This window comes from Dipodomys merriami, unplaced genomic scaffold, assembly GCF_024711535.1.
Source record: "Dipodomys merriami isolate MVZ:Mamm:240054 unplaced genomic scaffold, mDipMer1.0.p SCAF_34, whole genome shotgun sequence".
Lineage (NCBI taxonomy): Eukaryota > Metazoa > Chordata > Mammalia > Rodentia > Heteromyidae > Dipodomys > Dipodomys merriami.
Window position 1 is genome coordinate 1 of NW_027204937.1, and position 15,595 is coordinate 15,595.

Below are 15,595 nucleotides of genomic sequence, written 5' to 3' on the forward strand. Positions count from 1 at the left end.
CACGTTTTTTCTTGGGCTTGCCTGAGCTGAACAGAAGTGTCTTTCCCAGTGTCCCACCCTTCAGTGCCCCCCCTTTTTTTTTACCAGCTCTAAGAGAGTCATCCTGGTTGTGAAGGGATCCTGAGGGAAGTCTATTCAACAGAGATTATGGAAATTTGAGGCAGGAGGGGGAGCCTAACATAGCATAACCCAGCTTTTGTGTGTGTGTGTGTGTGTGTGTGTGTGTGTGCCAGTCCTGGGTCTTGAACTCAGGGCCTGGGTGCTATCATTGAGCTTTCTGTGCTCAAGGCTGGCACTCTATCCTTGACCACAGCTCCACTTCTGGCTTTTTTGGTGATTAATTAGAGATAAAAGTCTCATGGTCTTTCCTGTCTGGGCTGGCTTTGAACTATGATCCTCAGATCTCAACCTCTCGAGTAGCTAGGATTATAGGTGTGAGCCACTGGCACCCAGCCTCGGCTGTCTTTTTTTTTTTTTTTTTTTTTTTGGGTCCGGTCGTGGGGCCTGAACTCTGGGCCTGGGCGCTGTCCCTCAGCTCTTCAGCTCAAGGCTAGCACTCTACCACTTGAGCCACAATGCCACTTCCGGCTTTTTTCTTTTTTGCTTATGTGGTGCTGAGGAATCGAACTCAGGGCCTCAGGCATGCAAGGCAAGCGCTCTACCACTGAGCCACCTTCACAGCCTCTTGGCTATCTTTTAAAGCACCCTAAGAACTCTGCTTACATGCTTCTGCTGCCAGGGAATTCACTACCTCCCAAGGTGGCTTGCTTTTTGCAGGCCAACTGTTCTTGCTAGGGAGGTCTTCCCATCTCCTGCTCCATTGAAACTTGCCCCCATCAAAGCCTTGTCCATACCCAACTCCATTCTAACTCTGTTGCTGGTACATCATGAGGCCCTGGGCTCCCCCTCAGCACCACATAAATGGTGATGATGATGTTGATGATGATGATAACACATGAACACATTTACAGCACCTATGTGCATGCTCCACTCTTAGCATGTGTATGTGAGACTCGCTCAGTTCCTCCAACAGTGCTCAAGTGAGTCTCTCATCTTATACACACACACGTGCCAAGGACAGTGCTCTTCTGCAGCATTCTCCTGGTACTAGCCATGCTCAGCCCAGCTGTGTTCTCATGCCTCTGGGGCAGGGGAAGGCAGGGGGGAGTTGTTCCTGTTTCCTTCTGGCCTAAAGTGGACACTGGGTGGCCAAGAAGAAATCTATTGGATGCCTTGTATACATCCACAAATCACACAAAAATCCCATGTTTCTTACCTAGGGGATCACTGGGCTCAGAAGTGCTCTGTCACTGAACTACACCCCATCCCTGATAGTATCACTCTACACATATACACGTATGAGTGTGCATGTGTTTGTCTATATCCCCATGTACGGAGGAGGACTTGGAAGAATACCAAGGTAGTAAGACATGTGTCTAGAGAGATGCCCTGCAGATGTTTTTTGTTTTCTTCTATCTCTAGCTGCTGATTTCTTTTTTGGTAGTGAACATGCACTGCATTTGTAATGAGGGGAAAAAAAACAATAAAAGCTATTTTAAAATTAAACTGAAAGAATGGCACACAAGCATGATTCATTCTTTTCCATTTGTTTTCATTTTGCTTTGTTTTCCTAATTATAAAGATAATAGGCACTCATTTCAGATAATTTGGAAAGTATAATGAAGAAAATAAAAATCACCCATAATTTTGCCACCTAGAGCTGCTAACATTTCGTTAAATTTTCCTTTCCTATTTTTTTCTGTGAATTTTAAGTTAGTTTTTTAACCTATGTATATTCATAGTATATACCTACTATTTGTAGGTAGAAGTATATAACATCATTTATAAACACAACTTTAAAATTCAGGATAATATTTTATCTAGTACCTATAACCTTGCATACAGGGTTCTTTGTTGTTGGATATTCAGTTGCTTCCATTTTTTTCTGCAGTATAAATAAAGATACCATGAATATGTGCAAGAGTCAGCATTTTGAATTCTTTTCACAGAATAGATTTCCAAAAGTAGAGCTATTGGGCTGAAGGGTTTAAAGATGCTTAAAGACTCTTGGTCTATCCTGGCAAACTGCTTTCCAGGTGAGTACCAAATCATTTCTGCTTGGGATCTGACCATGCCACGAAGAAAAGGGCAAGAGCTTCTTGAGCTGCTCCTGAGCAGGGGCTGGACTGTATTTAGTCACATAAGGGGAAGGTACAACTAGAACAGCATCTAAGGGACAGGAGGTATCAGTCCTAAAGCCAAGGGCAGCCATTGATAGTGCTGGATTTTGTTTGTTAGTGCCATTTCCATCTCCTCCCATGACCAACCCCAATGATACTTTAGGGATTGAGCTTAAGCTTGGGAAAAATGGCACATGAGCTCCTATGGCTTGGAACAGGAAAATTACAGTTCTAGAGGACAAGCAGGGGAATCCTCAAGGCTGAGGATGCAGGCACTGACCTTGTTTGGTTGATAGAAGAAGCTTCCAAAAGGTCCTCGCCAGAAAGCTGTGTCTCCTACTCTCCAGGTCTCCACATACCGGGACATCAGCCCAGTCTTGTAGCACTAGAATCAAAGACGGAGAGCACTCAGTGAGGAAGACACATGGCCCCAGTCCAGACCACACTGCCATTATGTGGAGCTCTTCCCACATGCTCAGTGCTTCCTATGTGTGAGTTCATCTTGTCCTCCCATCATACAGGCTGGCACTGTCACTCTCAGTTTTCAGATGAAGTCCAGATACTCACATTCAAGGAGATGACAAAGCTTTTGGATGAGAACCCACAGGGCCCACAGCCTTCCTCAGAATCTCTAAACCACAAGGATCATGTAGGTAACAGGACTAAGGGAAGAGTTCGGTATAACTAATTACAGTTAGCACTCAGTGTCAGGGACAGTAGGGAGTGGTGGGACTGTGACAGACTGGGGTGAGGGGACACTTCAGAGGTTCTAGTATACAGTATGTGGAGCTGATGTACCAAGTCTTCTGATTTTCCAAGAGCAGAAATCCCTACTTTTAACATCGCCCATGTCTGAAGTACCAGCAATTAATTCAAAATTGTGAAACACTATAGACTTAAACCAAGTAGATTTGTACTCTGGATTCAGTTTGTAGGCTACTCATTAATACTTTCTGGATTATGTCTTATATCACTTCCTGACTGAATGAGAAATGAAGGTATGGAAAGGACTCCTTCACAGGGGTGGGCAGTCTATACTACCTGGGCACCTGCCTGCTCTGTGCCAGACACCACGCTGGGCCTTAAGCTGCATGAAGGCAGCCAGTACCTGGATTAGGAAAAGGACTTAATATATGAACCAATTAATTAATCCAGATTTAGGCTTTTCCTTTAAGGAACTTGCAGCCTATGGGGGAACTATATCTCAGACACAAGGCAGAAACTGTCTAATACCTGGTAAAAAGATAAAGGGCTAGAGACCCTAGCACAAAGTCTACTAAGGATGGCTTCCTGGAGGAGGAACCATTTGAGACAGGCTTTAAAGGATAAGCAGGATTAATTCTCTGGGAATGGAAGCTGAAGTACAGACGGGGCTCTGGGTATCAGGAGTAGTATGGGTCAGAGGTAAGACAGCCCAGGTCTTGTTTTGGGAGGGACACATGGCCATGGTGAGATGGGATGAGAGGAAGCACCAACAGACCTGACTAGAAGATCTGACTATATGAGTCTAACCAGGCTTGAGGAGACATGAGGCTTTCGTACCCAGACCTACTTTTGAGTACCATTAGCCACTTCTGATACCATTTCAGACTCAGTACACACTGTCTGTACAAGGCAAGGGAAGTCTTCGGCTGGGAGGAAGCCTTCTACTTCACTCCTGCTTTGCTACAGGTTGTGTCTGAGGACACTTTGGTTTTTGGCACCAGTCTTGAGGAAGCACAGCTGTGGCCCAAGCAGTCCCGTGGCACAGAGAGCACCAAGGAGAAGGAAAGGATTCTGCTGCATTTCCAGCAGCTGCACAGAGCCTGGCCCAGAGTAAGTGTACAACACACACTTAGAAACACAATTGAGACTGAGCTTTTGTCCTACTTGGGCTCATATTGCCTAAGGGGCCTTTGAACTTTGGTTTCTTCATCTGGAAAGCAGTGCTAATATCATCTACTGAAAGGCAGCAATGAAAACAAAGATCCAGAAGCAGTGCCCAGAGTCCCAGGTACTGGAGAAGGGGGAGCCATCCCCCATACACACATACTTCCTGTCTGCTTGGGAAGGTAAACCCCAGGCCCCCTGCTGCCTTCCCAACTGGCAAAGACATTTCCGGCTCTTCCCAGCCAGCGGCTTAGGGATAATGAGGTACCTCTCTAAAGAGAGGCTTTCCGGCAAACGAAGGAGAAAATCAGCCTTGCAGCTGGGAGGGATCCAGCTGCTCTGGAGGGCTGTCTCCGGCTTATCCTCTCAGCAGAAACACACCCAGACAAGCAGCGCAGGGAAGCGGGCCATTTGGAGAGGATTTGTGGAATCTCCCAGACAAACATTCTCATGCAGAAGGGAGCCCATCCAGGCTTATGTGTGACAGAGTAAACATTCGGGTTCTGCAGGAAGGCAAGCAGGGAAGGTGGGGGCCAGAGACAGCAGGGGGGTCTTTGAGCTGGGGGCTGGGGCTTGCCCCCTTTTATAGCATTTCTTACTAGCTGTGGACCACAGGTCTTCTGGCGTCTGACAATTCAGCAGTGAGATAAGATAATAATGCACAGCTGCCTCACAAGGGGTCAGGATGTGAGAGGTCTTTACCCACATTGGTGTTGCCCAGGATTCATCTGGGAAATAATGGTTGAGAGCTACATACTTGATACTGCGCTTGCTGGAGGTCCAAATGTTAAAACCAGCAGCTTCATGTACAACAACCCAAGTATTCTCTCTATAAGGTCCACTCCTGGATGGCGAGCAGACTCCATCCTCCTCACAGCAAAGTCTCCACCCAGTACCAGCGTTACCTAGGCAACTGGCACACCTGGAAGAGGTCACATCTGCATCTGCTGAGGTCATATCTGAATTTGATGTGGCCACACCTTTCTCCACCCATACCCTAGATAAGGCCTAGCCCAGGCCCAGATGCTCTTTCCCAGCTCTCTTTCCCAGGCCTTTCCCAGCAGCGTGGAGAGCAAACATGGCCTGGTGCCAGCCAGAACGATGAATAAACCTATCCCTTACCTGAATATCACGTGTGTGGTGCTATTCTTACTCAGCTACCTCTTTTTAAAAGCCTAACACTCTCCACACAACTAGGCCTCCATGACTTCATGTGTTTATTGCTTAGTCCTTGGGTCTCTGGAGCATTAGGTATTCAACTTATTTACCCCATCTCTACTGGCTTGTCTGTCCTTATGGCTGCTCCACAAGCACTGTTTCCCCCTGCCACTCAGACCAGGTACATTTCCCAGAAAACTTGTTCTGTGTGGCTATTTGTTCCCACAGCCTAAAGTGCTATTCCCTGCTACCATTAATCGTTCTCTTTCTTCAGAGGTGAGGTCAGGTTAGCTCAGTCCACAGGGTTCTCATGCCCTACCTTCTGTCTGACTTTCTCAACCTACATCCTGCCCGCTTGGCTAGCCTCCTGTGTCAGGATCAAAGACTTACTACCCCAATTCATGCCTCTTCTGCTGTGCTGTTCCCAGCACCCAGCTTCCTTCTCACAATTTCCCTCATTCCCCACTCCTTAAACAGAGAGTGTGAAGATGCAGCTCTGCTTTGCAGTCTGTTTTCCTGCACCCCAGCTGCCTCCTCTGTCAGAGCATTTCTCCCTCATACTAAGTGTAAGGTCCGCTCCTGGATGGTGAGCAGACTCCACCCTCCTCGCAGCAAAGTCTCTGCCCAGTTACCTGCATTACCTAGGCAACTGGCACACCTGGAAGAGGTCACATCTGCATCCCCTGAGGTCACATCTGAATTTGATGTGGCCACACCTTTCTCTGCCCATACCCTAGATAAGGCCTAGCCCAGGCCCAGATGCTCTCTTTTCTAGCTCTTTTCTCAGCTCTTTCCTTCTCTTTCCCAGCTCTCTCTTTTTCCCAGCTCTCTCTTCTCTTTCCCAGCACTCTCTCTTTCCCAACTCTCATTCCCAGGTCTTTCCCAGCCATGTGGAGGGCCAACATGGCCTGGTGCCAGCCAGATCGATGAATAAACCTACCCCTTACCTAAATACCACGTGTGTGGTGCTGTTCTACATCGGCTACCTCTTTTTAAAAACCTAACACTAAGAGTCTTGATTCCATCATTTGTCCTGTGGGGCAGTTCTTCATGGGCAGGCAAGGTGTCTGACTCACTTCTGGATCCCAGCCTAACACACATTAGGTGTGGGGACTTGTTCCCCTTCTCAGCCCAGATCAGGCTCACTTTCCACCCAAGGACAGAAGGTAAAAGGAGTGGCTTTCCCTAACATCCCACAGGAACATGCCCCCCATAGGGGGTCTAGCAGCCCCCTCTCCAGTAGATAAGGAAAGGAAAGGATGATCCTTCACTTAGGCCTACCGCCCGTGCAATCTTCTTCCATGCTAGCACTCCCTATTCCAACCACACTGGCAACAGAGGTACAAGTCTGACAACTTGGAGCTGCTTCTACTAGAGTCAACTCACCTTGATTAAAACGTCAAAGTATCCTTCTGCATTGGCAGGGCTGATGGGCGTATAGGCTCTCTGAATTTCTAAGTCATCTACCGTCCCTCTGAGAAGAAGCATACAGATGGTCAGCCATTCATTTAACAGACCTTGACTTGGCACTCTCTTCAGTGAAGGTGGGATCCAGTCTTCCCCAGAGGCCCTCACCAAGAGGCAGGCCAAGTATCACAGAAATAGCCCTGGGCTCACCCACTGCCACATTCTTGTTGTGAGGCCCAGGCAGGTCATTTAACCTCCTGAAAAATGGGGACAGCTGTCTATGTCCTGTTTGTGTGGCTTCATTGGAATCGCTTCAAAAAATACACTGATGATGTGCTTAGGAACAATACTGTGGTTTGCCCTGACCTCTTCTCCACCAGAGTGATAAGGATAAAAAGAACTGCTAATTCCAGTAGCATCAGAACTGGAAGGATCCTCAAAAGGGCCCTGGTACAAAGCCCTGCCCTCCGCATTAATCATCTCTACAATATCAAAACAGGGTCAAGATATCAGTCATCAGTAGCAATAATAGTCATGTTGTATTAATGCCTAGTAGGCTTCCAGTATAGTACATGCCTTATTATTTTAAACAATGACTCCAATGCATAATCTAATGCTCAGAGAAGGACAGTCATTTGCACAGCTAGAATTCAACCACAGCTCAGACTCCAAGCTAAGTTCTTCACTACTGCTCTTCTATGGAAGCCAGGCATGGAAGTTCACACCTATTATCTCAGCATGGTCAAGAGTTTGAGACTAGCCAGGGTTACACAGTAAGACCTCTTAAACAAAAACAAGACAAAGCTGTGTGTGTGGGGTGGGGTGGCTCACACCTGTAATCCTAGCTAATCAGGAGGCTGAGATCTGAGGATCATGGTTCAAAGCCAGCCCCAGCAGAAAAGTCCGTAAGACTCTTATCTCCAATTAATTACCAGAAAACTAGAAGTGGTGCTGTGGCTCAAAGCAGTAGAGTGCTAGCCCTGAGTGAAAAAGCTCAGGGACGTGCCCAGGCTCTGGGTTCAAGCCCCATGACTGACCAAAAATAAAATAAAATAAAGACAAAAAAAGCAAAAAAAAACAAAAAAAGAAAAACAAAACAAAACCAACCAAACAAAAAAAACAGGACTAAACAGGAGGGAGCACCAAAACACTCCTCTTTCCAGCCCAATGTGCTAAAAACATTGTGCTCTAAATTCTGCAGATTAGAAAGGCCTTGTCTCGATGCATTCAAGGTACTAAGTGAAATGGAAAATTAAGAAATGTTAAGGAGGGGCTGGGAAGGTGGCTCAATGGTAGAGCGCTTGCCTTGCATGTGTGAGGCCCTGGGTTCGATTCCTTAGCACCACATAAGCAAAAAGAAAAAAGCCGGAAGTGGCACTGTGGCTCAAGTGGTAGAGCACTAGCCTTGAGCTGAAGAGCTGAGGGACAGCGCCCAGGCCCAGAGTTCAGGCCTCACGACTGGACCCAAAAAAAAAAAAAAAAAAAAAGAAATGTTAAGGAAGCAAATGAAGAAATAATGAGAACATATGGCATTGATTAGATGCAAAGAAATACCATAAAATCTGCTGTACAGAGGTCAAACTGATATGCTTCAGAGACAGAAATGGCTGCTCTCTGTACAATGGGTATTCGAGGATGAGCATGCTGCTGGCAGGCAGAAGCTTAGAGAAAGGACAATGTGGGTAAGTCAGGAGTTGGCAGGGGGTTGCGAGACCAAGACAAGAGCACATGTGGAGTGGGGAGGAGAATTTGAAGAAAGGAAGCTGAGAATCTTGGATTTGGATTTCATCTCAGAAGCGATGAAGCACACCAGCAGTATCTGAATAGGGAGAGAAGTCAGATGTGTGTGTGCTAGGAATATCACTGAGGTAGTAAAAAGGAGGGAATAAGGGGCCATCCTAGAGATGGGGTGTTCTGTTTGTTCCAGGTTTATGCATGGAAGGTTGTGTGGGACTGAAGCCTGAACTGGGTTCTTTCTGCCACCTGCCACAGCGAACTTTAAGGACTGCCAACCAGGCCACAGGCCAGAAGGAGCTGGAAACAAACACCAGAGTCCACCAAGAGATGAATGGCCAGAGTCTGAGCAGCAATAAGCAATAAGCTCTCTCCTGTTCCCACCTTGTCTTCTAACTACATTTTTCTCTTCCCATAAGTTTCAATATTTTCAGTGCACAGATTTAAGCCTTTCCCTCTTTTTAATGCACACATGCTCTCGAATGCCATCCAACTATGTGCAGATGACTCCAGATCCATGTCCACAGCTCAGATCTTTCTTCCGAGCCTCAGGCCCCTCTAGATGACTGCCTGGCAAACACTTGTACCTGGCATCCAACAGAGTCTTGTTCCTGACAAGGTAGTTATGGGGACCAACATGGGAGTAGAGTACCAAAAATGGGCCAGCAGGAACCTCAGAGGAGTGGTTGACTGTAATTCAGTAGCTAGGCAGTCTGGTTTGAATTCTGCCTCCGTGACATAGTAGCTTTGGGATACTGAGTAGCTCTGAGCAGTTCCTTATTTACAATGACAGTGGCCTTTCTTTTTTTTTTTTTTTGTCAGTCGTGGGCTTGAACTCTGGGCCTGAGTGCTGTTCCTCAGCTCTTCAGCTCAAGGCGAGTGCTCTACCACTTGAGCTACAGCGCCACTTCCGGTTTTCTGGTGGTTTATTGGAGATAGGAGTCTCACGGTCTCTCCTGCCCGGGCTGGCTTTGAACCACGATCCTCAGATCTCAGCCTCCTGAGTAGCTAGGATTACAGGCGTGAGCCACCAGCGCCCGGCTGACAGTGGCCTTTTTTATTTTTTAAAACAATGGGTGATAATGACATTAGGTCAAGAGCACAGGCTCTAGAGCCAGACTGCTTGTCTTCAAATCCTAGCTCCAATACTTCCAAATTGTGTGACCTTGGGCAAAATCCTGAACCTGACTTCAGTTTCCTCTGGGGAATGACAGTGGCACCTATCACACAGGACTTTCTGAAGGATAAATGAGCTCATGTATATAAAGCACACACACTAGGCCTTGGGATGTATGTACTATTATTTATCACAAAAACACATTACTGAGCTTTATCCCAAGAACCCTTTGAGTCACATGTTACTATGTCTATCTTGAAGGAGGTGACAAGGAGTCCTAAGGGAAGTCAAGCAAGCTTCCCTAGACTACCTAGTTGGCAAATGGCAAAGCAAAGCAGCAAACTTTGGTCCTCCCACTATCTGAGTGTACCGCAGGATGAGGTGCTGCCCTGGCTGAAGGCCAAGCTGGCTGTTCCCAGGCAGTGCAAACCGGATGAGGTAGGTGTCAGCAGGGAGTCTCTCCATGGCACTGATGCGGAAGGCCAGGAAGGTCTCTGGGCTCAGCTCAGAAGAACAGCTCTGCAACAGAGGAAGACCTGGCTAGCGGCCAGCCCAAGGACACGCAGCATCCTTCCCACTTTCCCCAGTGAAAGCTGTATCAGCTGGTGAGTGTTCTGTGTGATAGACGGTCCCACCTTACTTCCTCAGGCTACAGTGCAGGGTTTTAGTATACTCATAAAGGCCCAGACAGCCCATCTGAAAGCCTCATTCTATCTCCCCAACTTCAGGTGCCAGACTTTTCTTCCTTCTTCCAAGACCACCTGCTCCTTCCTGTCTCTAAGACTTTACTGCTTAAGCAGTATCCTGTATCCAGAGTACTTACTTCCAACACACAAAATATCTGCTCATCTTCCAACTTGCTAAATTTCAAGTCTATAGAGAAGCTAATGAGACCCCAAAAATAATCTCATCCAATATCCTTCTATCATATATGGAGAAACTGAGGCTGTATGGTAATGGCTTGTTTTATCCAAACTCATACTGTGAGAAGGGACTCAAATTCATGTCATCTGAGTATCAGCCTATTGTCCTTTTGTAACCCTTACTATGCCTCCTCAGGAAGTCTTTTCTGAATGTCATGACTCATACCTCTCGTTCTCTCTCTCTCTCCTATGAAATGCCCACATTGGATTCAACTGACCTACTCAGGTCAGGGCACATTGCAAAATTTGGAACTCCAGTTAACTTATGGTAGTGATGACAGTGTCACAGTATTGACATACATTCTCGGGCTTGGTAACCAAGGCTTTATCTCTTTTCTATACTTTCATCTGGGTCAAGATGACCTTTTCCTCATCAGCCAGAACACCTGGGTACCCCCTATCACAGCTTCCTGGGGCTTAGGAAAGAGCTCCAGACTGGGAGTCAGGTGTACTGGTTTTAGCTTTAGCTCAGTTGCTGCCCACCCTTGAGAACTAACACAGGTTATTTGGTCCTCTAGGTGACAGTTTCCTCATCTATAAAAAGGAGCCACTCATCCCATATAACTTTACAAGATATCATGAAGGTTGAAAGAGATAACAATGTAGGAATATTTATAAAATTTACATTTATAAATTGCCATGGGAATGTAACATTTTTTCTATTATGAGTGTTTCAGTAAAAGTTAAAATAAATTGACTATTAGGTTGAAATATACTATTTTTACATTCACTATTTTTATTGAAATATGCTAATTTTTATTAGGTGATGACAGCTACTATTTATTAAGCACCTACTATGTGCCCTGTGTTTTATATATTTATCCCATAAAATCCTAACAGTAGCCTACAAATTAGGCACTACTTTTCACCATATTTAGATCAGAAAACATAGGCTTAGCAAACTAAAGTTACATACTTATCATCATACAATTAACTGGCTGAATGGAACTTTAGCTCACGTTCTTTGTATTATAACCTTGCGATTCCATTCCCTTTCTATAGCTGAGGTTTTGATTCTTTTTTTTTTTTTGGCTAGTCGTGGGGCGTGAACTCTGGGCCTGGGCGCTGTGCCTTAACTCTTCAGCTCAAGGCACCACTTCCGGCTTTTTTTCTACTTATGTGGTGCTGAGGAATCGAACCCAGGGCCTCACGCATGCGAGACAAGCACTCTACCACTGAGCCACCTTCCCAGCCTTAGCTGAGGTTTTGAGAGCTGGCATCCTGGCATCTTGATTTTATTATTCACTTCCTTGTGCTTAGAACACAGGACACGGTACCTAGTAGACCCTCAAGAAACTCATTTATTCATTCAACAAGTATTTATTGACTGCAATGCCAGGGTTTACTCAGTTGCTAAGGATTGAACAGTGAGCAAGACAAAGCCTTCTTCTTTCAAAGAACTTAGATGCTAGCAAGGAGATAGACAATATCCATTTGAACAGTTGTATCTTGAAGATATCTAGTACAACTGATAAGAAGAGAAATGTGGGGGTTTGGAAGGTGGCTCAGTGGTAGAGTGCTTGCCTTGCATTCATGAGGCCCTGGGTTCAATTCCTCAGCACCACATAAGCAGAAAAAGCAGAAGTAGTGCTATGGCTCAAGTGGTAGAGCACTAGCCTTGAGCTGAAGAGCTGAGGGACAATGCTCAGGCCCAGAGTTCAGGCCCCATAAGTGACAAAAAAATAAGAGAGAGAGAGAGAGAGAGAGAGAGAGAGAGAGAGAGAGAGAGAGAGAGAGAGAGAGAGAGAGAGAGAAATGTGGTGGGGTGCTGGTGGCTCACACCTGTAATCCTAGCTACTCTGGAGGCTGAGATCTGAGGATCATGGTTCAAAGCCCGTCTGTGAGACTCTTATTTCCAATTCCAACTGGAAGTGTGCTGTGGCTCAAATGGTAGAGAGCAAGCCTTGAGCTGAAAAGCTGAGGAACAGTGCCTAGGCCTGGAGTTCAAGCCCCATGACCAACAAATAAAAGGAGTGAAATGTGATTTGAACAGAGATCAGAAAGAAGTGAAGGGGCAAGCCACATAGAGATGCAGGTAGAGAGAAGAAACATAGACTGTTAGGAGCATTTTCCAGTCATTACAGAGGCCACTATGCTCTGGTCCCCATTTTTCTGTGGCAGAACTACAAGGAGACATTTAACAAAAATAGATACAAAATTGGGTTTTGTGGTTTGAAGAAACAACTGCACTTCTTTATGATGTAGTAACTACAGCTTCAGAACAACATAAATGACTATAGAGGGCTGAGCTTTGGTCTAGCTGGGGCCCCAACAATGGAGTACAGTTGGCCAGAGTGATGAGGAGGCAGCAACAGGAAGAAATGCCATCACACTACAAGGTCAACAGGAACATGAGCAGTGGGAAACCTATTCTGAGGTGGAAAGCCAGGATGGGGACAGATTCAAAACCAGGAGTATGCAGTCTCAGAAGGAAAGGGTCCTCAGTTTCCCTGTCTATTTAGTATAGGTGCTGAACTCTATAGTGATCTGATACCTACAATTATTAACTGTGAAAACTCTCAAGCATCGAAAAGGACTAAATTGGTTCAGACTGCAGTCCCCTAGGAGTTCAGAAAAGGAAGAAAAAATCAGTTAGGGTCAGAGAAGAAGAAACAACATTCCCTATGGGCCTAGTATATGCTATTTGCTCTATGAATCAAGCCTATGCCTATCTTGCTCATTCTCACATCCTCAATTGCTTAGAGCTTGATGTATAATGGTTACTCAGTAGATAATGAAGTGAAATGTCAGGCTCTGTACTAAACATTACAAATGTTCAGTCCCATTTTATAGAAGGGAAAACTAGGGCTGAGGGAGGTTAATGGACTTTGCCTAAATAAAAATCACATAGCTGTTAAAATGTTTGTTCCAGGCCTGGATTTTAATCCTGGATCTGTCTGTTTCCATTTTGTTCACTCTTTCCTCTCCCCTGTTCAAGGTACTTGGCAAAAGCAAGATCACATAGACTCTGTCACCCTGGGCCTCCAGTCTGAAGACTGACTTCCTCACCTGTGATTGCTTCTCATTTAGTAGGCTCCTGTCATTGCTGGCTCGGGCTGCCTCCCACCTTGCTAGGTCTCGGTGATAAAGGTCAAAGACACAGGGAGAGCAGCCGCTGCCACAGCACTGGGAAGGCAAGGGCTCCATTGGTCGCAGCTGCAGCCAGTCTTCCTCAGCATCATCCTCCGTCCTCTCATCCATTGTTAGTGGGGTAGGGGCAGCCTGGGAAAGATAAATAGGCATCTTTCCCAGAGCAGCCTGTGCTCTGTAATGTCACAGGCACAGGCTCTTCTGTCTTGCCTACCTGGAAGGAAAACATGGAGGTTATAATCTGGACTCCTCTATTCTTCATTCTCCTCAAAGCCTGCAAGTGTTAGGTTCTGGGATGGATCAACCACAGATCTGTTATTTGGTAGAGTGGACTTACCACTCACTTCCATTGATTTTAGAAGGACAGTCCCTCAGTGTGAAATATTCTTAGTAGAGAAAGGATTTGGCTTCAGAGAACTCCATTGCATGTGAGTTCTACAACTTTAGGAAGGTATAGGGCTGGGAGCCCTGTGAGGGCAAAGATCACGTTTTATTCTTTTTTTTTTTTTTTTGTCGGTCGTGGGACTTGAACTCTGGGCCTGGGCGCTGTCCCTCAGCTCTTCAGCTCAAGGCGAGTGCTCTACCACTTGAGCTACAACGCCACTTCCGGTTTTCTGGTGGTTTATTGGAGATCGGAGTCTCACGGTCTCTCCTGCCCGGGCTGGCTTTGAACCGCGATCCTCAGATCTCAGCCTCCTGAGTAGCTAGGATTACAGGCGTGAGCCACCAGTGCCCGGCACGTTTTATTCTTTAAGCATTTTCCCATCAAATACAACCTGGCATATGGAAGGCTCTTAGGAGACTAGTGGATGCTCAGCCCACTTATAAACATGGGCTGGGAGCTAGGCACAGTGGTAGGTGCTGAGAGACAATGGAGGGCATGGTTCCCTAGCTTAAAAGATCTAGCATGGCCAGGCACTGGTTGGCTCACACCTGTAATCCTAGCTATTCAGTAGGCTGAGATCTGAGGATCATGGTCCAAAGCCAGCCCAGGCAGGAAAGTCCGTGAGACTCTCATCTCCAATTAACCACTGGAAAACTGGAAGTGGCAGTATGGCTTAAGTGATAGAGCGCTCACCTTGAGCTGAAGAGCTCAGGGACAGTGCCCAGGCTCAGAGTTCAAGTCCTACCACTGACAAAAAAAAAAAATCTAGCATGGTGTTACATCAATCCATTCCAATCCATTTCTACCACATGCTGTGTACCAGGTATATATCAATAGTGAATAGTTTGGTCTCTTTATACTAGTTTCTTATTCCTTGTGACTCTGGGAGACTAATGTAGAAGTTGGCCATTCAGTCATAAATTTAAAGACATGGTTCATGCCATTCCTTCTTCTCAAGTCTTTCCAGTCTAAGAAGCCAGGCTTTGACATACATGATTTCTTCTGCCTGGATGCCTCTCCTTTACCCTTCAGGCCTTGGCTAAAAGGTCATCTCCCCTTAGGGGCCCTCCCTAAACCTCCCCTTTATCTTCTCTCTCCTGCATTCTATTTGATTCTATTATATATTCATTATACATGCACTTTCAACACACAGGGGAAACAGCAGTAAGGAAACAGAAACCCCTGCACTCATGGGAAAGACTGTCATTAAAATAAAAATGAAAAACATAGTATGACAATGTGAAATACAAAAGAAAAAAAGAACTAGGGAGAAGGGACAGGAAGTGTATGTGTGTGCTGCTATTATTTGTTTACTCTGCCTGCATTCTGTCTGTGTCTCCCACTAAAACGTAAGCTCTACACCTCATGTTTTACTCACTAATGCCAACCTGGTGCTCAGCACAGCCAGGCATGCAACAGCAGGTGTTGAGCAAAGGTGTTTTGAGCAGCCTTCCACGCTGAGGCCCGGCCTCCAGGAAGAGAAAAAGAGAAATCCTTAGGAACAGGAAGAAAGTCGCTGCAGGCAGGCTCTGGGGAAGAGATCTGCAGAAGCAGCAGTGGAGTGCGGGACTGGTGGTGTGGACAGGGCCGCACTCACTCGCAGGCCGGCGGAGGGGAGGCCGGGAAGCTCCGCTGTAGTAAGATGTGGGTGGAAAGAAAACTTTTCCTGAGTTAAGAGCATGGAGCTGCACAACTACACCCGCTAAGGTATTTCTATCCCTATGTTTACAGC

General features: G+C 46.1%; 1 protein-coding gene across 1 annotated transcript; it reads right to left on the reverse strand.

The window, feature by feature from the left end:
* Window positions 1-2,460: 2,460 nt before the first annotated feature.
* Window positions 2,461-15,307, reverse strand: Cyb5rl (cytochrome b5 reductase like; the record flags this gene model as incomplete). The annotated part of the gene is made up of 5 exons (XM_069987609.1): window positions 15,252-15,307; window positions 13,398-13,610; window positions 9,836-9,984; window positions 6,594-6,681; window positions 2,461-2,565 (listed from the first exon to the last, which is right to left on the reverse strand). Coding segments are annotated over exons 1-5 (579 nt in total), but the record flags the coding sequence as incomplete, so codon positions are not given.
* Between the last annotated feature and the right edge of the window lie 288 nt (window positions 15,308-15,595).